The following is a 26,800-nucleotide window of genomic DNA, read 5'->3' as shown; positions in this document are numbered from 1 at the left end:
TTGTCTTATTCTAGTAGCGTCAGATTTACATATCCTATGATTTAACGTACATTTGATTTTTTGCAGATTTCAGCTTTACAATCAAATACGCTGACTCGTAAAGTGAAACGAACTTTGCCGAGTCCTCCTCCAGATGAAGCTCATCTTCCCATTACCAGCCAGGCTGCGCCACAGATGTATATGTCTAGTTTACTACAGAGGGGAGTAGGTGGTCAAATTGTACAACTTCCAAAGGTAGGCCTTTTGAAAAGCATTGATCGTGACCTGAGGATCGTAGAGCAAGAGTCCACCAAGCTACGCAAGCAGCAGGCTGAACTGGACGAAGAAGAGAAAGAGATTGATGCTAAACTGAAATACTTAGAGCTTGGAATTCATCAAAGAAAGGAATCTTTAGTAAAGGAAGTAGGAGGTAGCAGACGAGAGTTTTCCTATATGAGATCCTTAGGAGAAAATAGGGATTATATGTCAGACAGTGAACTGAACAATCTTCGTATTTCCACGTATGACACCAGTAGCCTTCTTACAAGACCTTCCACTACCCCACTTAACCAGTTTTCTGATTTTTCAACCACACAACAGTACCCAACAACTACATCTTACACCCAGAGTTGTTACCAGCATCCAACTGGACATGCTATCCTGCACAGCTCCTCTACATTTGAACATTCAAGGTTGCAGCAAACCAGCTACCCTGTTGCAAGTACAGGTCTTTCACAAAATGGTTTTCAAAATAGACAGATTCCTACCTATTCTTCGCCTAGTGCCTACCAGGGGCATAATATCACCCAAACGGCAGGCTACCAAAGTGAACTTGGCCTTCAAAACCATGTTGATTTACGAACACCAAACCAATATCAGTCTCAACCAACTTATTCCAGTCAATCCTCCTCACAACCACCTCAGAATTCTCTGTTTCCTGCACAAGCAGATTCACAGAAACCACGGCAGACAACATTAGCAGATCTTGAGCAGAAAATCCCCACTAATTATGAAGTAATTGGAAATCCCATAGTTGTGATCTCCTCAGCTGCACCTGATGTTACCTACAGCAATACTGCAGTCACCACTAGCTATGACCAGTACAAGCCCACTGAAACAAGGCCTTCTGACAGAATCAGTGCTGTGGAAAGTCCTTCAAATACCTATGGTTCAGATTCTTTGTACACAAATCTAGAGCAAAATATTCCTCGTAATTATGTTGTGATTGAAGACATTAGTGAGCTAACCAAAGAAAATGCCAGTACCGCAGAGAGTCAAAGGTTTGATCCACACATGCATTCACAACCACATTTACAGCCTCAGAACACCAATGGGCGTCACACTAAGGAAAAGAATGGGTTGCTTGAAAATGATGGTTCAGGTAGGACTTGCTACTCGAGAGCGGAAGACGAATCTGAAGAGGATGCTTATGACCACCACAGTTCTGACCATCGAGGAAAGAACAACTACCATAGGAACTCTGAAAATATTGGCAGGGTGTCTGGAAACTCTGGTAGTTCTTCCTACTACTATGGAGATAATGACTACAGACATTCGTCTCGTCCAGAAAAGCATGGGTCAAACTCCAGCATTCAGAAGCATACATCCAAAAATTTGGCTCCTGCAGTTATATCTTCCAAACGCAGCAAACATAGAAAGCAAGGAATGGAGCAAAAGATTTCAAAGTTCTCTCCTATCGAGGAAGCTAAGGACGTAGAGTCTGATCTAGCCTCCTACCCAGTAACTACCTCTGTAGGTTCTAACAGTAGTGTTACAACCAGAGGAAGAAAGCTTCAAGAAGAGATCACATATGGTCTAAAAAAAAATGTCTATGACCAGCAAAAATATTATGGCTTATCCAGCAGGGATATGATAGAGGATGAGGATAGGTCCTACAACAGTGCAAGTAGATCCAGGTCTGCATCCAACTATGGGTCTGAAAAATCTACAAATCGTGATTCAATAAATAGCAGAAGCAAGTCCTATGAACGAGATAGTGCTGATAGGTTTCAAAAGCCAAACTCAAAACCTTCTTCCCTTACAATGAGTCAAAATAGAGGTCGTACCCCTGTTCGAACACAAGCATCTGAAGAAGAAAGTCCTGTCAGCCCTTTGGGGAAGTCGGTAGGCATGTCCAGATCTTCAGGTGGGCCATTGCCTCAAGCCAATACTGATAGCTGTCCATCTTTCTGCTCTAGTCACTCATTACCCGATGTACAAGAACATGTAAAAGAAGTGCCAAGGAATCACTCTTACAAGCAGGAAGAATGTTATCTCATGGATGACTCAAATTGTGTTGTTTCTGACAGTGAAGGTAAAGACTACAAATGGTGATGTACTTTAAGCATGCTTACAATTGTTAATCCAGAGTTTGCCTTTCTCCTTTTTTTTTATTTCTGTGGACATATTTTGTGTTATCATGGTGCAGTGCTACTGTTCACTTGTGTTCCACTGTTTACTAAATGTAATCATTGGTTGTTTTTTGTTGGGACCTGAGGTAGGTCTGCAGTGCCCTTGGAATTCCCTTTCTGCATGCGATAAGTTGCTTGCCTTTTTTTCATTTTGTTGCATGGCTTCAGTCTTACGTACACATGCTCATCTGGATCGAGAAATTGACTGACCTATTTTTGATTTCTGAAGCGTATCATTTGGGTCAGGAGGAAACAGATTGGTTTGATAAACCAAGGGAAGCCCGTTCCGAGCGATCAAGGTACTACAGTGGCCACCCCGCTACATCACAGAAGAAAACACAGATTAAACATACTTATCATGATTATGATGAGCCCCCTGATGAAGATTTGTGGCAGCATGATGAATATTCCCAATCTCGCCACTCTTCCAAAGAACAAAGACACCATGGAGAGTCAGGCAGGCACTATTCTTCATCTTCACGGCACATTAATGAAGAACAATGTAGGAGGCCATCTAAACAACACCCGAAAGAACAAGGCCGCCATGAATCCCGCCCACATTCTCAACCATCATCATCACAGAGGAAGACTCAGCAGCCTTCTTATTCCAACTCTGACTACTCACAGCCATCCCGTCAGTCATCAAGTTACCACCACACCTCAGAGCCTCAAAAATCTCAAAGGCATACTCCACCACCACAGCAGCAAAAATCTGAGACTCCACAACAGATAAGGCAACAGCCAGGGCAACAGCAGTCACCAAGACAGCAACAACCCCATCAACCGCCATCAAGGCAGCAGCAGCAGCAGTCTGGGTCTTCACAATCTTCTTCTCATCAACAAGTTCCTCCTCAGCAAGGTCCCCACCCACAAGCAACTAGTACACAGGCTCCCACCCAACAGGTTCCCAGTCAGCAAATTCCTCAGCAGCAAGCAGTCCAACCGGCAGTTCCTCAGCAGCAACAATCTAGGCAACAGCAGCAGCCAGTGGCCCTGCAGCATCCACCCCAGGGAGCCACAGGGCAACCATCTACAAGACCACAGCAACAACAGCCTGTTCAACCTCAGCAAGCAGTAAAACAGCAGAGCCTACAGCCACAACCGGGATCTCATCAAACTGGACCAGTAAGTACATCTTTAATATTGATAAAAATAGTACAACAGTTGGTAAATCTCCTGCACATGATTCTGTTGAACAACTTCCTTCCAACAGCTTGTGTTTGTTTTTCCCTTGTTACCACATGTGAAATGTTAAAATGTAGCAGTTTATTCTAGTCACTGACACAAGTGTAATGTCAATAGGCCTCATTACGAGTCTGCGGTAACCCTGCCGGTGCTACCAGTGGGTTGCCGCCAGACTCGTAAAATGTTACTGGCGCCTGACTTCCTGGTGCCACCGGGAGATTCCAAGTCCGGCGGGACCGGGAAGTCAGGGTCCGGTAAAATGTAAGTCCCCAGTCCCATAGAGTCCCATAGGACTCTATGGGAGTGGGGACACGGAAGCACCGGCACCATTGCTAACGGTGCTGGTGCTTCCATGACCGGTCTGCCTACTGTGGCCGCTGCGCCCGGCAGGGTCAGACCTGTCGGGCACAGTGGCTCCAGCAGGCAGACTCAGAGATTGACGATCCGGAAACAGGGGTGCCGGTGAGCTTACTGGCACCCTTGTTTCCGGACCGGCAAACTTATAATGTGGCCCAACATATCTACATAAGTTGATTCAAAAAGAGAGTAATTACACCTTTCAATCAGAACTGGAGTGTCAGCTAACACTATGTACAATGTTAACAAATAGATTAAGTGTTTGTGGTTGTATTGCTTTAAAAAAGACACTGATATGGGAAGAGCGTGCAATATAAGTGAACATATAGGCCCTGATTCACAGAAGCATTTTATAGTGGTGTAATCCCATTGAACAATGTTCTATCAATCAGGCCCATCGACTGCATATATGTTTCTTAACTATTGCACAGCATTTTAGATTGATTGCTTGCCAGGCAGCATTTAATTCCTGGGATATGGATGCAGCGGAAGCGCTGTCGCAAAAACCTTAGAGGTTGACATAGGGTAAAGGGTTGGCCATGGCTGACACATACATGTACTTATGGCATTATTAACCTTGAAGTTAGAAATTTGAATTCATATTCAATCATTGTCACATAGATTTCAACTGTCTTATTCTAACTTTTTTTGACCACCCGGTTTCAGTAAACAGGTCCCTAAAACATCTGTTGCTTTAATGAGGTGAATTCTTAACATGCTCATTTGTGGGAAAAATCTGGTAGTTCCTTGATTACTTATAGAGTCTTAACAATAACAATATATGCTGTCAGAAGGTATTATTTAGCATATGTCTTCTGATGCCCCCTTTACGCCAGATTTTGGAAAATACACGCAAAAGATTATAGTGTAAAGGATGCACTGTTTTCATTTTCATTCATTTCAGAACTGTGCAGGTAACATTATTTTCAAAGGTGACCTGAGCATTTCAAGGACTGGACTGCAGCGCAAAAGATGCACTGGCCAGCCTTTGGCCAGTGTTTCATTCACTAAAGTTAGAATAACAGGCTTCCAGCACTAACGTGGTTACTGGGCCACATTTCACAGTGACAAGCTCTTTATGGGCTTGTCACTGTGAAATGCTGTCAAAAAGATCCTTGTTTACAGGATACAAATGCAAGTGGGACAGCAGTAGTTCAAACCACTGCTATCCCACTTCAAATACAATGCATGACATGTTCAGTACTGAACTTCTTATGCATTGTGCACCTACTCCAAACAGGCGCTGGGGAAGGTCTTTGATGTTTGGCCATTTCCAAGGGCATATTGTGATGCACATCGAAAATTCTCACAAACATCCACTTATTTGCACAAATGCCCAAAGAGAATGAAAAGGGGCATCTGATTCCACATTCAAATGTACTTTGTGGATTGGATGAACCTTTTCTTGGGTCAAGTGGGAATTATCAAGAATGTTTTTGAGAATCTGGCCCTATGTCTTCATCTCTTATAATGGATGTCATTAGGGCGGTTTCAGTGGCCACTGTGCAATCACAGTGCACCTGTGTAATAACACTGTCCTTTCTTGAAAATCAAAATGCTGCCTATGTGTTTCCTTATAGTTAGATGCCTCTCAGGGTTGTGAGAAATATATACTTTCCTGAGAGTTATTAGGGAATAGTTTTTGAGATTACTTCTATTCTATATCTGTATGGATCCCACAGCCTTACTGTTGTCAACAGCTTTGCAACCAGATACTTCCTAAACCATCCACAGATTTAATTTGACATTGATTCTGGTAAGCTAAAGCATAAACGCACTTTTTCAATGTCCTTTCAGCTTGCAATATCCCACAATCAGCTCCAAAAGCGAGGCACTTGGGTGTCATCTAGCAGAATACTATTTGCATTCTTCACCAAAACGTTTGCAAGGACAGCACACCTGTGTTCAATTTGTAAATGGTACAGTGGTTTGAAATCTGATGATGAGCACCTTTAATGGCCCATTTTCTTTAGTGGGTGAGAGGCAGCAGCGGCTCCTTTGGAGCACCCTAGCAACAACACATTTGCATTCTAGAGAAGGTTTCTGGGGCCAAATATGTGTATGGCTGATTCATCTATGATTTACTGTATTTTGGGCACATTGTTGTGTTGTATATACAGTACTCCTATGACTAGATTCTTTCAAAGGTGTTTTATCTAACCACTTGTGCCTCCCATAGGGGCCTCATATGTACTTTGCATGTATTTCTCCTACACCTCTTTCTGGGGCTGTTTATTCCATCGTTGTCACTAATTGGGCCCCTACTTATTGTGAAACATAAAAACGTATAACTTCATGGCAAATACGGAATGCCATGCCTAGTCATTCTGCCTATGTTTTCATTATTCTTGAAACGCTGTTTGTCTAGTGCCTTCCTCTTCCTCCTCATAACAGGTCTGGGATCATGTATGCTGTAAGGCAGTCCAGGTAAAATATATCTCACAAAGATTGCTTACTTAGATATTTTGCAGGTTTGCTGCATATGCTGAGGCCCTCCACTACTCAGGTGAGCTTCTAACTACCACCCTATGCTATGTTTCCGTTCTTTCCACAATAGGCAGGACCGAAAAAAGCATATAGGCTTCCACTACCCACTGGCAACTATCACTTTGCATTTTTCTTCACATGAGAGTGGTTTCAACTATGATTGGCTACCTTTATACTAAATGGACATCCAACAAGCCTCCCTCTGACACATTCCATGCAAGACTGGATTCAATTAATGTATAGCCTACATGACACTATACTGCGGCTGATTGGCATTAAGATTGTGTGAATTGTCATCTGGAACTTCTATTCAGTAAGCACCTGTGTCTTCTTCGCCAGGTGTCACAGATGGCATGGTTCAAGGGTTTTTATTGTCAGCATTGTGGGACCTAGGGCTGTCCCCCTCTCTCTCTCTCATCTCTCTTGATACCTCCCCCCTGACCTAGACGTCCATAACCCCTTGCTAGTAATACCGAACAGTAACCCCCTTCTCTCTATTGTGTGACATAGGCTAATTGGGAGGTCCTAAAACGCAGGCTGCCTAATCTCCCTCATGAATTTTCTAGCTGTCCCTGCTCTATTCAGTCGTTCATATTCTATAGGGGATTGGGATGTGCCTTGCAGATGGCCTGTAGGCCTCAATGTTAACTTTTGCGCTCATTTTCACCTCTCCCTTCTCCTTTCCTGTCTCTACACTTTGTCTCTGCTCCTCCTGCTTGTTGTTTTTCCTCCCTCAGATGTCTCTCACACATTCTAAGCCTTGCTGCCACCCTTTTATGTTACTCTCCTCCCACACTGCTGCTACTCTTCCTCCCACTTTTACAACTATTACTCCTTTCCCTCCCCCTATTACTCCTCTTTCCACTACTATTCTTCTCCTCACCAACTCCTCAGATACCTTGCTTCAGCTCTTTATCATTCAAATCACATTCACTCCTTACACTAACCGCTCTACTCACTTGTCTACAAATGATGGAATCCACAGTGGCCCATATTGACACCTCTGGCCGTGCCATCTGCATTGCCACGGACATGAGTAGGATGGCCTGGCTCGTGGCAACAAAGTTTAAACACGGACGTCCAGGAACGCCTACTAGATCTGACCTTCGAGGGGGGTACCTGTTCCACTCCTCCACGGACGAAGAGCTGGACAAAAAGAAAAACAGCTCACAAACGGCCAGGTCTTTATCATCCTTACAAAGACCATGACCAAAGCGTTCACCCAATCTCAGCAGCGCTCCGAGAGGGGTTGTATGTATGGAGGGTTCTGAGGCTTCCAGAAGCGTAGATCCAGGCAGCCGGACCGCTCGCCATCTCAGAACCGGCGCAAGCAACAAAAAGGGGGGGGGGGCTTTTTCCAGTCCCCTTCCTCCGCAACAGCCTCAGAGGGAAAGAAGGCATGAAACTCCCCTTCGGGTCCACGTGTCTCCGGAGGGGGGCAGGCTTGCTCTACATTCACATTTCTGGGGCCAGAATTTCGCAGACCCCTGGATCCTCTCCGTAGTATCCACAGGGTAACGCCTTCCTATCCCAGCCTCTCCTCCCTCCTCCCCTCCACTCCCACAGGTTGGGACAGCAACTCTTTTGGCGGAGATCCGGTCGCTCATAGAGAGCCAGGCAATGGAGGAAGTCCCAACCTTCCAATGAGGCTTTGGCTTTTACTCCAGGATTTTCGCCATTCAGAAGAAGAACCAGGCGGGCCTGAGAGTTGTGCTGGACTTTTCCACCCTCAACCTCTACTTACCCCTGCAAAAATTCAGGATGGTTATGCTAGCTTTCATAACGGAGACATTGGACAGGGGAGACTGGATGTGCTCCCTGGATCTGAAGGACGCGTACCTACACGTCCCGATTTGGCAGCCCCATCGTTCTTTCTTACGGTTCAGGATCATGGGGTAACATTTTCAATACAAGGTCCTTCATTTTGGGCTCAACTCGGCCCCCAGGGTCTTTACCAGACTCATGAATGCAGTGGCGGCCCTCCTCAGAGCGCAGGGCCTCCACATCTACCCATACCTCGACGACTGGCTCGTCAGAGCTACATCTCCGGAAGCGGTTCACCACTCTTCCCATGCCCTTATGAATATTCAGCACGATCTGGGCTTCTCGCTCAATCTCAAGAAGTTACAGCTGCAACCCACGGAGACTCTGACATTTCTGGGCCTCATCTGGGACACATGCTCCCAGAAGGTATTCCCTTCGGAGGACAAAATCTTGGCTATCAAGCGGGCCACCGCCCACTTCCTCAACAGAGAAGCGACCTCGGCATGGTGGTACTAACATCTCCTGGGTCTAATGGCGGTGGTCCTATTAGCTGTCCCGCACACGAGACTACGGATGAGGTGGATTAATCTGCACTTATCAGCCTCATGGAACCAGGAGCGGTGCTCTCAATGCGAGATGATCAAAGTTCTTCCATCTCTCCACCCGGACCTAACTTGGTGGTCCAGAGACTGCAACCTGCGGATTGGCAAGCCCTTTCGGCCGCCCACTCCGCAGGCCACCATCACCAGGCATTCCTCTCTCGAGGGCTGGGGAGCCACCCTGGACGATCTCTCTGTTCACGGCACCTGGACTCCTCAGGAGCAGGAATACCACTTCAATTGGCTAGAGCTGAACGCCATCTGGCTGGCGCTCAAGGCATTCCTACCACTTCTCAGGGGCAAGATTGTCCTCATCAAGACGGACAACTCGACCAGCATGTACTACGTCAACAAGCAGGGAGGCACCAGGACCCCTCCTCTGTGCAGACTGGCGATCAGCATGTGGGAGTGGGCCTGGAAAACGACAATTACCTCACGGCAGTCCACCTCCCGGGGGAATCCAACCTGGAAGCGGACAGGCTCAGCAGGCTCGGAGCGGACAATTACGAGTGGCAGCTAAACAACCTCATTATTCAGGAGATCTTCAACAGGTGGTGTCACCCCCAGGCAGGTGGACCTCTTTGCCACCTGGCACAACAAGACGTGTCCCCAGTTCATATCCTGGCAAGGTCAGTGCCCCGGCTCTCTGGGAGACGCGTTTCACCTCCAGTGGACGGGCATGAAGGCCTACGCTTTTGCGCCCACGCCTCTGATTCACAGAGTAATTTGCAAAATCAAGGAGTCTCACCAACTCCTCATCATTCTAATAACTCCATGGTGGCCGGCCAGGCCATGGTTTTCGGAGCTGCTCGTCCACCCTGCGCCAGGGAAACTAACCCTCACAGCGTGGTACCTGAGCAGGTAACGCTGCAGCACCACTGCCTCTCACAAGCCAATCTGGAGATCATACAGGGCGCCAGGAGCAAGGCTACCAGGGCCCAGTACAAAAGCAAATGGACCAGTTTCTGCCACTGGGCAGACTCCAAGGGAATCGACCCCTTGGCATGCACCTTGGACGACATGCTCTCCTTCTCGGCGCACCTCGCCCATTCAGGCATGCAGGTGGACACCTGCTGCACATATCTCGCGGCCATTGGGGCTTACAGGAACTCGGAGGAAGGCATGCTCTCCTCCTCCAATCCTATCGTCAAGAAACTCCTGACGGGGGTCGCAAGGCTCTACCTGCCCATCAAGAGATCGCACGCTGTGTGGGGCCTTAATGTAGTCTTGTGTGCGCTGATGCACAAACCGTTTGAGCCAATGGCATCCGTGTATATCAGGCTCGTCACCATCAAGACGGCCTTACTAGTCGGCCTCACCTCAGCTCGTAGAGTCAGCGAAATCCAGGCACTGGTCGCCTCAGAACCATATACTACCTTTCACAAGGACAAAGTAGTCCTGCAGACACACCCGGCATATCTGCCCAAGGTTCTGTCTGCTTTCCACTTGAACGAGGAAATAGTACTTCCTACGTTTGATGAATTACAGAGAGTGCTGCACTGCCTGGATGGAAATTGTACTTGGACAGGACCAACGGCTTCCGCAAATCAGACGCCCTGTTTGTCACTTTCGGAGGCTCAAGACCAGGCTCTTAGGCCTCCAAGGCTTCCATATCTCGCTGGATAGTCTCTGCCATCAAGGAAGCGTATGAGGGCCAGCACAAGCCGCTCCGGGCCAACATGCATGCCCACGCAGTCAGGGCCAAGGCCACGACCATCGCATTCCAGCGCTATGTCCCTTGGCAAGTCATAAGGAGGGCAGCCACTTGGGCCTTTGTCAGCTTTCTACAAGCATTACTGTTTGGATGCCGGCTCCATATCTGATGCGGCTTTCAGACAGGCGGTTCTCAGGAACGTATTTGCTTATGGAGGGTCTCCTCTCCACCCTGGGGCTACAATCAGTTGTAATCGCCCATACAGTATGGAGGAAAGGGGACGGGACATAAGAGTAATTATAAGTATCTCACTTTAGTGACTAACATACTCTTAGTCCATAGTCCCCTTTCCTCCATACGTCCCACCAACCTCCCCCCTAATAATACTGGTGTCATTATGCAATGTTAAATCTATTGTTAACTCGTCAATGAAGACTGAGGTGTTGCGCCGGAGGGCGTAGTCGGGGCAGCGCAGCGCATGCTCCCTTGGCCGCAGCCCCGCGCACCTCTAAATTTAAACGGGAAGAAGGTTTTTTCTGGTGAAAAAGGTTCTGTCTCCCGTCCCTTGGAAGGAACGCCCATACAGTATGGAGGAAAGGGGACTATGGACTAAGAGTACGTTAGTCACTAAAATGAGTAACTTATAATTTTTTGCTTCACCGAAGGGAGACACAATTACCACTGTGGTTTCTACGGTCAAGACAACAGCGACTCCATGGGTGGCCTTGCCTCCACGGCCTGCTGCAGCAGTGGCTGTTCTGCCCACGACCATGCAGGAGCTTCTTGACAGGCCGCAGGTGCCTATCGTCTACTCATTCCCTGAGGGATCAGGCAGGACCAGGGAGCTGCTGCCTCCTACAGAGTTTCTCTCCAGGTCGGTGATTGTCTCCACACGTCTCCACAAGCTCAGATAATGACCATTTGCCCGAGGACTATTACTCGTACCACGAGGGAAACCTTATCACCATGTCCCGGGGGGAGCCCCGCGGGGGAAGCCGTATCTGCGATTGACCCTCCAAGGTGTGATCGCATGGTCGCATGGGCCGTCTCCAGCTGGTCCTGGACGCCTTCCCTCCGATCCCGCTCTTGCTGCGTGTGATCAACACACTAAAACAGTGTCATTACAGGATGATACTCATCACTCCGGCGTGGGCTCGACAAATCTGGTACCCAGACCTGCTCTGTCTGTCAGTGGCTCCACCCTTCCGACTGCCTCCTCTTCCCGATCTTCTCTCCAGGAAAGACGGGGCGATACTGCACCATGATCCAGCGTCGCTGATCCTCATGGCCTGGCTTCTGCATTATTCCTTGCTGCTGGAATGTAAGAAGATCCTAGCCAAGGCTAGAGCTTCCTCTATGTTGTCATGCTACAGCCATAAATGGAAACGTTTCACAGGACTGAGAAGATTACCCTGGTGTGTGTCACAGCTCTGCAGCTCCTTCCGTATTACTTTCCCTGGCCAAGGATGGCCTGGATCATGTCTCTATCAAGGTACACCTGGCTGCCATATCCTGTTACATCAGGGCACCTGGTAAGCCCTCCCTCTGGTCACACAGGCTTGTCAAGGAGTTCTTAAAAGACCTCTTCAGGACTTTTCCACCAGTGAAGGCTCCAGCTCCCGCTTAGGAGCTTGACATGGTTTTGACTAAGCTCATGGGGTGCCCATTCGACCCAATGGATCAGGCCCCTCAGAAGTTTCTCTCGTGGAAGACAGCTTTCCTAGTGGTAATCACGTCGGACAGGTGGGTCAGGGACATCCAGGCCCTCTGCTGCAAGCAGCCGTAATTGTCCTTCTAGGCTACGAGGGTGGTGCTGCGGACCCGCCCCAACTTTATGCCGAAGGTTCCTTCAGAATTCCACTTCAACGAGCCTTTGTTTCTACCAGTCTTCTTTCTGAACCCTTCTACGCTGACGGAAAGGACATTGCATTCGCTGGACGTTGCTCGTGTCTTGAAGTTTTATGTGGCACGCACAAAGGATTTTCATAATTTTGGACCTGTGAATCACAGGATATCCCTGTCTAAGGCTTTCATATCCAGGTAGTTCTCCGCTGCATTATGCGCTGTCACCGTCTGGCTAACAGGCCACTTCCTGGCCGGCTGAGAGCCCATTCCACCAGAGCCATCGCAGTGACGATTGAGCTTCTCTGTGGTGTTCCCCTGCTTGACATCTGCAGGGATGCTATGTGGAGGTCCACCCACACCTTGACCAGATTCTACTGCGTTGACAGGGATTCCAGGGAGGAGTCCTGGGTTGTCCACACGGTGCTACACAACGTGTTTGTTTGGGGTGAGTCTGTTCCATGGGTAAGTGTATTACTTCTGTTGAGCTTTACCACCTCCCGTGGTTGTGTATATGTACTGCTATGTAATCATGTTCATGAGCATGTGAATCCATGCCAGACCCCATGCTGGAGAAGGAACAAGTTACTAACTTGTAACTCCTGTTCTCCAGCATGGGCCTGCCATGGATTCACATGCAAACCCTCCCTCCTTACCCTATGTGGCTCTTCTTTGTTCATACTGCCACTTTACATGCTCTACCAAATCTGAAGATGGCCACCAGGGGTGTAGCTTACTGAGACGACTGTAATTGGATGGGGGCAGTATGACCCAAAGTACAGTGATTGGTTATAGAGGAGACCAGCAGTTTTTAGGCTAAAGTGAAATTGCTTTTCTTTTTTACTGAGGATTTGCAGCCTGATAATAGGAATTATTCATGAGAATGTGAATCCATGCCAGACCTATGCTGGAGAACAGGATCTACAAGTAGGTAACTTGTTTCTACTTCTATGACATTACCTCAGTTTCTTCACAAATCTTCTCAACAAGCCACCACTCCCTCCTTACTCCAGCTGGTCTCTCGGTCCTCCTCAACCTCCATTGCTGGCCTCCCCCAGAAAACTACACTTTCTGCTTCCTGTAAGCTCTTCTTATAGCCCACCTCATCTGGTGATTGCTCTACTTTCTCTAGCCAATCTGTCTCTACTTTCCCCACCCTGAAGCAGTTATATTTGACAAAGGCATTCAATAGGGGGTTAACCGCAAATTCCCTTTCTCTGCTCTGCTTGCTGCCCTGTAGTGATGGCGGCCCGGAAAGTACATTGGCCAAGTTTGAGTTCGAGGGCATCTGTACATGCTCTCCTAAGGCTAACACAATTTGTGTTATGGTGCCCCTATTTCAGTCTTCTCCCTGGTGCTCTAGAGAACCTGTAGCCGGCAGCATGTGCTCATTACCTGTGCTGGAAATCTCTGTGCACTCCTTCTCTTTGCCGGGCGTGCTCAGGGTGTTGGCTCTCCTTCTCCAGCTCGGTGCTATGTTGGCTTTGTTGGACTTATGTGGCCGTGTAGGAGTGGTGTGTCACGTCCACTTGGATGTGCATCATCAGCACCTTTACGATGCATCTCTGGTGTTGTTTCCAATCTTATTCCTTTCAGCAAAACTCTGTTTGTGGTTTTCCTGAGTTGACTGCTCACCTGCAATTAAAGATAAAAGTATTTATTTCAAAAAATGATGTTAGAGGAAGCAAGGCTGGAGATAAGGTTCTGCACACAAGCATTTGTGCACAGTGGTGGGTGGCAGGACCAGGGAGCCTTGTTGCTGCTCCCTTCATTGATAGAGCTGGCTCTGGGCCGAAATCCCATATTCTCACCTCCAGCAGAGAGGGGCTCTGACTTCCTCTTGAAAAGGCCAGGGTACTGGCCTTGTCACACATGAGAGCCATGAGATTGTTGAGGGCTAATATTTTCTTGTTATCAAGGAAGGTTCCAGTACACTAGGCAAACATCCACTTTGTTGTAAGTTTTATTGTATTGTATTTATTTTTTCTATGGCTCCTTAAACCAAGGCGCTTTACAAACATTCATGAATTGGTACAAATCAAGTCACGGTGGAAGAACAATAACAGATAGGGAACAGAAAGAAGAGGATAAGAAGAACAGAATAAAACCAAGAGAAAGAAGAAAAATGCAATGGTGATCTGTAAATGCAGAGAAAATGAGGCTAAACAAACATAATGGACCACAACAAGCCATCCACTCCCAAAAGATCCACTCTCAAAACATTAACAAAACGAACAATTTAGGTTAACTAATGTCCGATATAAGTAAGAGTATTTGGTACCAGCATGGGATTAAAAACTGAGTGCCTTTCAGTGATTGTGATGGGGCCACCACCTCCATTTCACAGGTCCTTACTAGCCGTTTTGAGGGGTTTCATTGTTTGACAGATACACAAGCAAGTACTTATAGTAGGGAAAGATCCTGGTCCCAGACAACCTATTTTCTAGATGTTTATATGTACTTATAGTGTTACACAAAATGCAAACCCAGCTGGATAGCAACAGAATACTTTATTAGGAGGGAGAAAACAATAAATCAGATGAGAGGGAAGGGTTGAGGTCAGAGGGCAAGGGGCTTGATGTGTAAGAGATTAAGGATATGTATATATAAATATATATATAGGTGGAGAAGGTGAGCAGAGGTACTGATATTGGCATCAGGCATAAATAGCACTGACTTGCTGATGGATTAAGAGGCCTTATCATGTGTTCTTTTTAAGAAACAGTTTTTCATTTAATTTCAGAAATGGGCAAATTATTTTTTTCTTTTCTTCCTTTCTTGTTTCTTTCCTTGTTACTTTCTTTTTTTCTTGCTTTCCTTCTTTAAACAATTTGTATTGTTTTTTTACATATAAACATGCCACCAACCAACTGTGGCTTAAAATCAACAAAACACACATTAGTTACATAACTGTCATATCACTCCCCAAACTCCCCCCTCCATTCCTGGCCTAAATCGCACCTCTCCTCCCTGCTAGACCCCCATCGGTCTTCTCACCCTACTATGTCGTACCTGGGTGATGCCTGTTCCTCGCCCTGAACAATCTGTGCCGATACAGCCAGATCAGCCACCAATTGCCTCCAAATCTCCACTCCCCCTTCCTCCTGTTCCGAATTCCTTCCTCTCACTTCCTGCCACACAACAGATTCCGCATTGGCCCATTTCAAAAGGTCCCCCAACCACAGTGCCACTACTGGTCTAGTCCGTGCTTTCCATCCCATCGCTATTCTGCGTTTCGCCAATATGTATGCTAGGTCTTTGAGTTTGCTCACATGTTTAGCTCTTTTAGGTCTTGGGAACCCTCCTAACAGACAAGCCTTCGGGGATCCCACATCCAGGGTAATTCCTGCCTTTACCAGTGTCTGGGCAACTTTCCACTTTTTGGGCATGCTTGGTCAATTGCCCGTGCAAACTTTGCCACTTAATTCGGGGTCAGGTATGCTCTGTGGGTGATGTACAGCTGGATTTGTTGTAATCTCACATTTCTCGACACCTTTTTGTGATATCCCAGCACTCTACACCACATCTCATCTGACATTGGTTCCTCTAGATCTGCCTCCCACTTCTGCTTCATTTGTCCCATGCCTCCCCAACCACAGGCATCAGCAGCTCATATATACGGGAGACTTCATGTCCACCCTCTGACACGTTATAAAAATGCTAGAGTTGCTTCGGTCTCCCATGGGTTCCCACCATCTCCTTACACACAGCCTGACATGTACATCCACCCTTCCTAGCGCCACTCGACATGCTCTGTGCCACATCTTGCTCCACAGGCGCAACAGTAGACTCTCGCCTGTACTGCACGAATGGGGTAACCATATTATTTCGTTCAAAAAGAACATGGCGCATTCTGTATGTAACAACCTTAACTGTGGTGTCTGTTCATCTGATAGCCATCTGGCCAAAAATTGCAGCTGACTGGCTATAAAATACACCTCAAAATCAGGCAACTTTATAGCTCCCTGCTCGTATGAATTCTGCAGTTTCTGCAGTGCCACTCTACACCTTGTGTTTTGCCATATGAAGCTACCACACATGGCGTGCAATTTTCTAAAAAACTTTCTGGGTATATCAATATTTGTAAAATAATGTAGGAGTCTCGGCAGCACCACCATCTTCACCAAAGCCGCCCGCCCAATCATAGCTAGTGGTAGTTTAGCCTAAAATATCATACTATTCTCTATCTTATTCAACGCCTCCACTATTTAATGTACATGTTACAGCTTTGGGTCATGGTATAGATCTTCCCCCAGGTAACGGAACGTTGTTACTTCCCATTTAATCGGTAGCACCGGCAATTTGTGTACAGCCTTCCCTGCATACTCTCCTAGGGGGAACAGACTAGACTTCTGGGGATTTATGGTTATGCCTGACAGCGCCGCATACCGTTCCATCATGTCCAGGGCATACTGTAGATTCTCTTCCGGGTAATATCGGTATAAAACATATCATCCGCATATAGCGATATCAGGTGCCTCCCCCCAGTCGTTTTTATCCCTACTTCTCCATATTCCTGTAGTAAATAAACAGCCAGTGGTTCTAGTGCCAAAATGAAGAGCATCAGCGACCATGGGCAGCCTAGTCTCGTGCCCTTACTTAACTGCCATTGTTTAGATACCATAGATCCCGTTTTGACCCTTGCTATTGGCTCATTGTATAGTAGCCTCACCCATTTAATGTACATCGGCCCAATACCAAATTCCTCCAGGACCGCCAGCAGCTACGGCCATCTGACCGAGTCAAATGCTTTCACTGCATCTAGTGACGCCACTGCAATTTCCTGTGTATCCCTCTGGGTGCAATCTATTACATGATGCAATCTCCTTACGTTATTAGTGTTATTTCTATTTGGGACATATCCTGTTTGATCTGGATGTATGAGCTTACCTATGACCGCTCTGAGTCTCCTGGCCATGACTGCTCTGAGAATTTTCCCGTCCTGGTTCGATAACGATAGGGGCCTGTATGAGCCGCACTCCGTGTCTGGCTTATTTGGCTTGAGAAGTGGGACAATTATTGACTCCCGCAAGGACCCTGGTAATTTACCTGTTTCTAGTGCATCGTTCAACATTCCTAGTAATGGTGGGAGTATACCGCCTTTGTATTCTTTGTAGAACTCACCTGGGAGCCCATTCGCCCCTGGGACTTTGCCGGTTGGTAGATCGTTTATCACAAGTTCTAGTTCAGGGTTGCACAACTGATTTTGACAGAGGGCCGAAAGTACCTTACATGAGGGCTATAGTGGCCGAAAAGTAAAAGTGGGCGGGGCGGTAGGCGGGACATGTCAGGAGGCTTTTTCAACCCCCAATTTGTATTAAACACATGGAAAAAGAATATGTTTTTGAGGGTTAACGATTTTTATTGCATTTCAAACGTACATTTTGTACTATACATTTTCCATTGTTATCATTTATTTCTTTTTAGTTATTGTATATCGTCTGTTTAATTAAATTATATATATTTTATTGACCCTTGATTGGACATTCCGTTATTTTGGACTGCTATAGTTTGCTGTTTGGGTTGCCCAAGAGGAGTATGGCCTTCGTTGAGTCAGGTTTCCTCAAAAAAGCAAAGGATGTACATCTCCTAACTGTGCCTGTTTTAGATTTATTATTGAGTTCACTCTTGGAGTGCAACACTATGCCCCATGGCTCCCACCCCCAACCAAACACTATGCCCCATGGCCCCCTCACCCCCAACCAAACACTATGCCCCATGGCCCTCTCACCCCCAACCAAACATTATGCCCCATGGCTCCCACCCCCAACCAAACACTATGCCCCCTGTCCCTCACCCCCCAAGCAAACACTATGCCCCCTGTCCCTCACCCCCAACCAAACACTATGCCCCCTGGCCCCCTCACCTACAGCCAAACACTATACCCCATGGCCCCCTCACCCCCAACCAAACACTATGCCCCCTGGCCCCCTCACCCCCAACGAAACACTATGCCCCATGATCCCTCACCCCCCAACCAAACACTATGTCCCATGGCTATCATGCCCAACCAAACACTATGCCCCCTGTCCCTCACCCCCCAAGCAAACACTATGCCCCATGGCCCCCTCACCCCCAACCAAACACTATGCCCCATGGCCCCCTCACCCCCAACCAAACACTATGCCCCATGGCTCCCACCCCCAACCAAACACTATGTCCCATGGCCCTCTCACCCCCAACCAAACACTATGCCCCATGGTCCCCTCACCCCCAACCAAACACTATGCCCCATGGCTCCCACCCCCAACCAAACACTATGCCCCATGGCCCCCTCACCCCCAACCAAACACTATGCCCCATGGCTCCCACTCCCAAACAAACACTATGCCCCCTGGCCCACTCACCCCCAACTAAATACTATGCCCCATGGCTCCCCTCACCCCCAACCAAACACTATGCCCCAAACACACTCTCAAGCAGGCACCCATACAGACCTGAACCCCCAACCCCCAAATCAGCACACTCTCAAACATGCACCCATACAGACCCGAACCCCCCACCCCACAACTCAGCACACACACTCTCAAACATGCACCCATACAGACCCAAACCCCCAGCTCAGCACACACTCTCAAGCATACACCATGCACCCATACAGACCCAAACCCCCACCCCCCAACTCAGCACACACACTCTCAAACATGCACCCATACAGACCCGAATCCCCACCCCCCAAATCAGCACTCTCAAACATGCACCCATACAGACCCGAACCCCCCACCCCCAACTCAGCACACACACTCTCAAACATGCACCCATACAGACCTGAACCCCCCACCCCCCCAACTCAGTACATACTCTCAAGCATACACCTTGCACCCATACAGACATGAACCCCCCACCCCCCAACTCAGCACACTCTCAAACATGCACCCATACAGACCCGAACCCCCCACCCCCCAACTCAGCACACACACTCTCAAACATGCACCCATACAGACCCGAACCCCCCACCCCCCAACTCAGCACACACTCTCAAGCATACACCATGCACCCATACAGACCCGAATCCCCCACCCCCAACTCAGCACACACATTCTCAAGCATGCACCCATACAGACCCATACCCCACTCCCCAAATCAGCACACTCTCAAACATGCACCGATACAGACCCGAACCCCCCACTCCCCAACTCAGCACACACACTCCCAAGCATGCACCCATACATGCATCTCAACATACACAACACAAACACTCAAAAGCAAACATTCATACACATCCGACACGCCCCCCCAGCCCCCATCTCAACATACACAACACAAACACTCAAAAACAACCATTCATACACATCCGACACGCCCCCCACCCCCATCTCAACATACACAACACAAACACTCAAAAACAAACATTCATTCACATACGACAGCCCCCACCCCCATCTCAACATACACAACACAAACACTCAAAAACAAACATTCATACACATCTGTCACGCCCCCCACCCCATCTCAACATACACAACACAAACACTCAAAAACAAACATTCATACACATCCAACACCCCCCATCTCAACATACACAGCACAAACACTCAAAAACAAACATTCATACACATCCGACACGCCCCCCACCCCCTATCTCAACATACACAACACAAACATACAGCAGAACAGACCCGACACACAAACACAAACACACAGACCACTTACCGGAGATGTGCTGGAAGGCAGGTAAACTGGAACGCTGGCGAGGTAAGTGGAGTGGAACTACGGCTGGCGTGGCAAATAAGGCTGAAATGCCTTCCGGCATCAAGCCTTACTGGCCACGCCAGCCGTAGTGCTGGCCCTCCATTGGTGCAGCACACATGCACTACGTGGCTCGTAGGAGCGACGTGGTGCGTGTGTGCTGAGCCAATGAGGTTCAGTGTTTTGTCCGGCCCGGAAGACAACAAAGACTTTCCTAATGGAGGGCGGCCGATGTTGCTTGAAAGTCTTTGTGCCTTGCGGGCCGGACAAAAGAGCATGGCGGGCCGCAACTGGCCCGGGGGCCGTATGTTGTGCACCCATGTTCTAGTTCTTCTCACTTGATCAGTATTTTCAGGCTATCGCTCTCTTCTTTACTTAATCTGGGAAGGTTGATTTCTGTCAACGCTTCTTGTATATTCACCTCATTACTTACGGGTTCACTATAGAGGTGTCTGTAATAGTTGTAAAAACATTTATTTACCGCTTCTTGAGTCTCTCGTAATTCCCCGTCTATGTCTTTCACTGCTCTAATTGTCTGCCGTGTGGTCTCACTTTTGTACAGCCATGCTAACAATCTGCCCGGTTTGTCCCCTTCGGCGTGTTGTCTCTCAATGTATTTCTTGTAGCTTGTTTGCCCAATCTATCCCAGTGTTCCCTATACTCCTGTTGTAAGTTAGATACCATCTCAGCTTCCTCTAGGGATCTATTTCCTCCCCTCATTATGGTTTCCAATTTCTTCTCCGCATTCTGTAAATCCTGCATTATAACATCTTGCATACCTTTCGATTTAGCCTTGGCGCTCCCCTATATATTACTTTAAAAGCTTCCCACAGTATACCAGCTGAGTCAACACTACCCTCATTGTTCTCAAAGTACTCCTTCACCTCATATCTGTGGTGTTCTCGAAATCCTGTATCTTTCAGTGCCTCGACTCTAAGTCTCCATGTCAGAGTTTTAGCTCTAGGGGGAAGCGCCTGCCACGTGACCATCATTGGGGCATGATCCGATGGGGTTCTAGCTTTGTTTTCTGCTTGTGTAAACTCTCCCTCTATCTCCTCTCCCATAAGCACATAACCCAACCACGTGTATACATTTTGCGGGGCGGTGTAGTGTGAATACACGCGGTCTTGTGTGTGCATGGATCTCCAAATGTCAACTAGCTTAAATGTGCGTATCAGCGTATTCAAGGCTTTTGCCGGAAGGGTGGCATGAACTAATTTGTTATCAGATCTATCCAATGTCGGGTCCAAAGTGCAATCAAAATCCCCTCCCCATAGTACCACTCCATCCCTGTATGGGCTAACTATAGGATATAGAGATCTGAAGTACGCAGCAGTGTCCTGATTTGGGGCATACATATTTCTTTGCTTTCGACCAGCCCCCTTATTACTATCATCCTACCTTCTGTATCTCGATGGGTCTGAAGAATCTGAAATGGGACCTTTGGTGCCACCCAAATTAGGACCCCCCTTCCATAGGCCAAGTATGTGGAGCCCAATGTCACTCCGCTCCATTTCCTTGCTATCATGTCTTGTTTCTCCCTAGTCAAGTGGGTTTCTTGCAAAAGTGCTATATCAATTTTCTGCCTATGCAAATATGTCATAACTCGGTTCCTTTTGATATAGCTGTTCAGGCCCCTCACATTCCAGGTTAATATTTTAAGTTCCCCCATCTGTTCCGGTCTCTACTCCACCCACCACTATGATAACATGACCATCCCAGTCTCTCTGTGCATCTCTGTAGGCCATCCCCCCTATAACTACCCCAACTTCCCCTGCTGCCCCCATCCCAACCGCTCCCAACATATGCCCAGCTTCAGTACTGAATCTCAGGTTTCCCTGCATCCCGCCCCTTTCCCGGTGTTGCTAGTACTCGGGGTGCAGCAGGAGGATACCTACTACTGGTATCCTAACTAAGCTACCTTCAGTGGGTCAATAGTGTGATTCCCGGTTTCGCCAAAACTAGGCAACTCCTGTGCTACCTGCACTTGGCGACAGTAAAGACGTACATGTTTAGCTGCAGTGTCACTACCTGCCTTTTATGCCGTGGTCTATGTGTCTCAATAAAGTACATTAATCACATTTCGCAGTTTTACTTATCACTTCCTTCTCCTGTCTGATCTTCTGTCTCCGTCCACATGTTTTGCAAATCCACCCACCTGCTCACATCCCCTGGGGTCTCAAAGAAAACAGCACAGTCTTTCGGCCTCATCACGAGTTGGGTGGTAACGCCGGTGCTAATAGCGCTGGTGCTATCTGCCCTACCGCCAAACCCACTGGCGCTATTAGTGCCGGATCATGGGTTTGGTGGATTTGGAAATCCCCATTGAGCCCATTCGGGAATGCCCTATTCCCCATTGGGCTCAATAGGGAAATTTTGCGCTCATACCGCCGGCGGATTTCCCGCCGGCGGTATGAGCGCGAATTTTCGGCAGATTTCCCCCCAGCTCAGAGCTGGGGAGAAATCCGCCAAAGCCCTGATTTGGCGGACCCTTAAATCTGGCGGTAACAGCGTCTACCGCCGGATTTAAGGGTTATTGCCAAAGTCATGATGAGGCCCTTTATGTAAAACTTTCATCTTGCCCAGATACAGCAGCATGTATTTGAGATTAGCTGCGCGTAACCTATGTTTAACAGCTCCATAGCTCATTCTCTGTTTTTGCACCAAAAAGGTATAATCCAGATATGCCGTAATGGATGCAGGCACCCGGTTGAACGTTGCACTTTTTCGGAAATGTTACAGGATTCTCTCCCTATCCTTATAGTTCAATATCTTAGCTATTATTGGCCGGGGCGGCGCACCTGGTTGGGGTCTTCTTGTTAGAGCTCTGTGCGCTCTTTCCACAGTAAACCACTGGGTGAGTGATCCGACTCATATTTCCTGTAAAAGCATGTCCTCCAAATAGTTTGTAGGGTTCTGACCCTCTTCACCTTCTGGAAGCCCAATTATACGCACATTATTTCTTTGCACCCAGCCTTCTGCTTCTTCCACTCTGTTTTCCAGATTCCATAATTGTTGCTGCAAAACAGAGACCTCATGAGAGTTTTCTTTACAACAAATTGCGTTCGCCTTCACATCTTTCTCCAACACTCCGGTCCATTCTGTCAACCCTCTAACGTCCTGCCTCAAAAGGTTCAAATCTATACTCAAAGCATTGAATTTATATTCCAGTGTCGATTTCAGTTCTGCTATCGCCGCAAGTATTTGTTGGTCCATTCTTCCTGATGGTTCACCTTCATTTGCGTCTTGCATTGTTGTTTTCCCGTCATCTATCTGCTGCGTGAATTTGGCAAATGCATCCATCGACAACTGTTTTCCTTTATTCTTATTCATCGTTGATGTCATCGTGGTGACTACCAGTGCACCGCCCTTCCTGTCAGCTCTGGTGCACTCAGTGTAGTCTCATGGGTATCTCTGCGCTTCGTTGGGGAAATGTTCTACCAAAGGAGTTGTTATCTAGTCTCTATTATTACTTTGCCGGGTGCTTTCGTATGCACTCTTCCCTCTTTTTCCTCTTTGTGTTGCTCTCCTCTTAGTACAAGTGATGGGGCGCCTCAGTGTCTTTTCATGCTCCCCGCCCTTCCGACTTTCCTTGGTGTGTGCCGTGCCAGCGAGTATTTCAAAGTACTATGGCTGGTTTGCTCCCCTCCTCAGTCTTAATAGCGCACTGGTCTATATTTCGCCACCCGGCACCGTCCCGTATTGCCTCTGCGTTTGCTTTGAAACTAGACAGTCACACCATTCCTTCCAATCATTGGCAACTTCATCATATTCTGCGTTAGGCTGCTGCCCGGAGGTTTTGCACTCAGGCCCTTGTGCATGGTACATCCGTTGTGACCTGGATCTTCTTACTTCCTTCTCGATAGCTATGGTGAAATGTATTCCAGGGAATTGTACACTCTGCATGCAATTTACATGTGCCCTAGCAGGAGCAGTAGACTCATGTCTCCACTAGGGGCTGTATTGGTGTTGGTTCCCTTCAAATGCAGAACATCTCTTAGCACACTTATTTCGTGTTTAAAGTTGATGGTTTCAACACTGGCAGCATCCTCACAGCTTGCCGGTTGCTTGCACTCTGCTGTGACTTTTTTGTGGCTAATCTGCAGCCATTCCGGTATTTTATATTAGCCAAAGGCAGTAGTGGTCTTCCGGGTACTCCTCGCTGCTGCTTTGTCTCCGGGCTAGGCGCTCTGCATACCAAATCCAGGTCCTCGCTTCAATTTCCACTTCCGCCTGTTAGAGCGGTGAATCACAGTCACGTTTCAATCTGTGCTCGATGTCTGTCTCCAGGCTTGCAGAGCTACCCACCTCATGTCCTTGCTTCCTCGAGCATCTGCAGTGCCATCCACCTATGCTCTTGCTATAGAAACCAGAGTGCCTGGGTTGTCATATATTTTGTTTATGATATATTTTATTTGTATTGCGCTCGTACACAAGTGTTGCAGAGCGTGACTAGGCAAGAGAGGGGAACAGGGGAACACAGCACAACACAACAACGATCTTACTAGGCCCAGTGAAATTGAGAATGCGCAAGTGCATGGGAAAGGGAAAAGGGAAAAAGTGCATGGAAGGGGGAGAGTGGAAAGTGCGGAGCAGAGAAGCATAGATAAATAACAATAAATACAAATAAATAGAAAATTGATGCAATAAACAGTGGTAGTGCAACCAGCAAGTGGCAAGTGCTGTGTTTAAGGGTGGTAAAATCTGATAAGTGCAGAAAAAGAAGAAACATGGGGGGGCTGTATGGGTACAGATACAGTTCCCAGTCCAAGGGGTGGCCAGGAGGCAGTGCAGGAAGGTGGCAGGGTGAGCAGGTACCTGGGCTCAGGGGACAGAGGGTGGGCAGGTGCACAGTGCCAAGAGAGAGCAGATCAGCAGGGGAGAATGGGAGCAAAGGCAGAAGCAAAGAGGAAGGTCTTGAGGTGCTTCGGGAACCCAAGATGGTTCTCCTCAAGTTTTAGAGTGGCAGGGAGGCTGCTCCAGAGGGAGGCCCCAGCCGAAGATAGAGATCTAACCCCAGCTTGTTTCTTTGAAAAAGGATTGACCCGGAGGGAGTTAGAGGTAGAGGAGTGAAGAGCTTGAGAAGGGAGTTATTTGCGGAGGGATAGCTGAAGGTATTTTGGACCCAAGCCCCAGAAAGCCTTGTAGACAATGCAGAGGGTTTTGAATTTAATCCTTGCATCCACTGGGAGCCAATGGAGAGATTTCACAGCTGGAGAGATACGATCCCAGGGCTTGAGGCCAAGGACAAGTTTCACAGTCCTGTTCTGGATAAGTTGTAGAGGGCGGAGAGTAGAGGCAGGTAGATTTCGAAAGAGGCTGTTCTAATATTCCAACCTAGAGAGAACCAGAGATTCTGAGGGAAGGAGAGGAAAGGCAGAGTGCCTCTGAGAAGGTGCAGTAGGACGTTTGACTTTTTAGAGACCTCAGAGATATGGGCCGAGAAGGAAAGTGTGGAGTCAAAGAAGACCCCAAGGTTCTTAGCCTCGCAGCAAGGGGAAGGAGGAGGGCCAAGGGAGGCCGGCCAGAGAGTGAGGGAAATGGATGGAGCTGGTGTGCTGATGAGGAGTATCTCTGTCTTGCTGGCTTTCAGACACAGATCATTGGTGGCACACCAATCTTGAATGGCAGTTAGGCAGTCAGAGATGAGAGAGGGAGAGGAGGTGGCCGAGGGCAACCGGAAAATGAGTTGTGTCATCAGCGTAGCACTGGAAATGTGAGTAGAAAATGACAATTCAGTGAGCAAGAGTTGCCAGGTATTGGTTGAAGACCAAGGGTGAGAGGTCAGACCCCTAGGGAACCCCACAGGTAGAGAGGAAGATAGATGATAGGAAGGACCCCAGTTGGAAATGGGAGGGTCTATCAGAGAGGAAAGAGGTCAGCCAAGCCAGAGCCTGATCAGTGATACCCATGTTATCACAGAGACGGTTGAGCAGGATGGTGTGGTTGACCATGTGGAAGGCAGAAGAGAGATCAAGAAGTATGAGGAGAGAGGGAATGTTAGAGTTCAGGTTGGAGAGCAGATCTTCATGGATATTCACGGGAGCAGTTTCAGTGCTTCTGGCCGCTCTGAAGCCAGACTGGTAGTCATGGAGACAACCAACAGAATCTGAATGAAGGTTAAGCTGAGAGATGGCCAGCTTTTCCAGGAGTTTGCCCAGAAAGGGGGTAATGGAAATTGGGCAATAGCTGGACAGGAACAATCAGCTGTGGGTTTCCTCGTTGTATGTGTATGACGCTTCTTCGCCAATGTCAATTTCACATTTCATGTGCAGTCCAGCTCCCTTTCTGTATCAGTCCGTCAGCCACAATGTTGCCTCTCTTTGTGTTCACTATGGGCGATCCCGACCACACACCCGACTCTGTAATTCTGCCGTCTGGTTGCTCCGCACCTCAGCTGATCAGAAGAGACAGTCTCATTCATAGCTATCTCTTTTCGTTTTGCCTCACTAGCGGGTACTTCCGGACATCCGATGACCTCATGGCACCTTGTCACTGCGTTAAGTCCCCATATTAGTATTTGCTTGTTCCAAGAAGATCTTGCATGCATACGATAAAGCCCCGGCTCTGCACAGCGTATACTTGGCTCTTCCTCTGATGTTGTAGGCTACCGCTCTCCATGCTGTTCTGCTTTCAGTCGCCCTCTGAATTCCTCACATTTAGTTCATTTCCTGGATCTTCCGTCTGCTAGTGGATATTAGTTTATTAACAGCCAGCTGACTCTGCGATCGCCGTGTGGCTGTGTTGTCATTTGTCCCTTTGTTCTTGCGCGCGCCATCTTGGTTTCTCTGGCGACCTGGGCTCTCCAAACCTTATCAGCTCGCACCTTAAAC

The 26,800-nt window shown here is 47.9% G+C and overlaps 1 protein-coding gene across 1 annotated transcript in view; it reads left to right on the top strand.

Annotated features, from left to right (window-relative positions):
• BSN (bassoon presynaptic cytomatrix protein) overlaps positions 1-26,800 on the top strand; it is a 1,737,600-nt gene that overhangs the window by 1,162,176 nt on the left and 548,624 nt on the right. Inside the window, exons 6-7 of the mRNA XM_069644195.1 lie at positions 67-2,293; positions 2,620-3,515. Coding sequence (XP_069500296.1) covers positions 67-2,293; positions 2,620-3,515 — 3,123 coding nt within the window. The remainder of the gene's footprint in view (positions 1-66; positions 2,294-2,619; positions 3,516-26,800) is intronic.

Source organism: Ambystoma mexicanum, chromosome 2p, assembly GCF_040938575.1.
Source record: "Ambystoma mexicanum isolate Mex_15411 chromosome 2p, UKY_AmexF1_1, whole genome shotgun sequence".
NCBI lineage: Eukaryota > Metazoa > Chordata > Amphibia > Caudata > Ambystomatidae > Ambystoma > Ambystoma mexicanum.
This window is presented reverse-complemented; position numbering and strand designations above follow the sequence as displayed.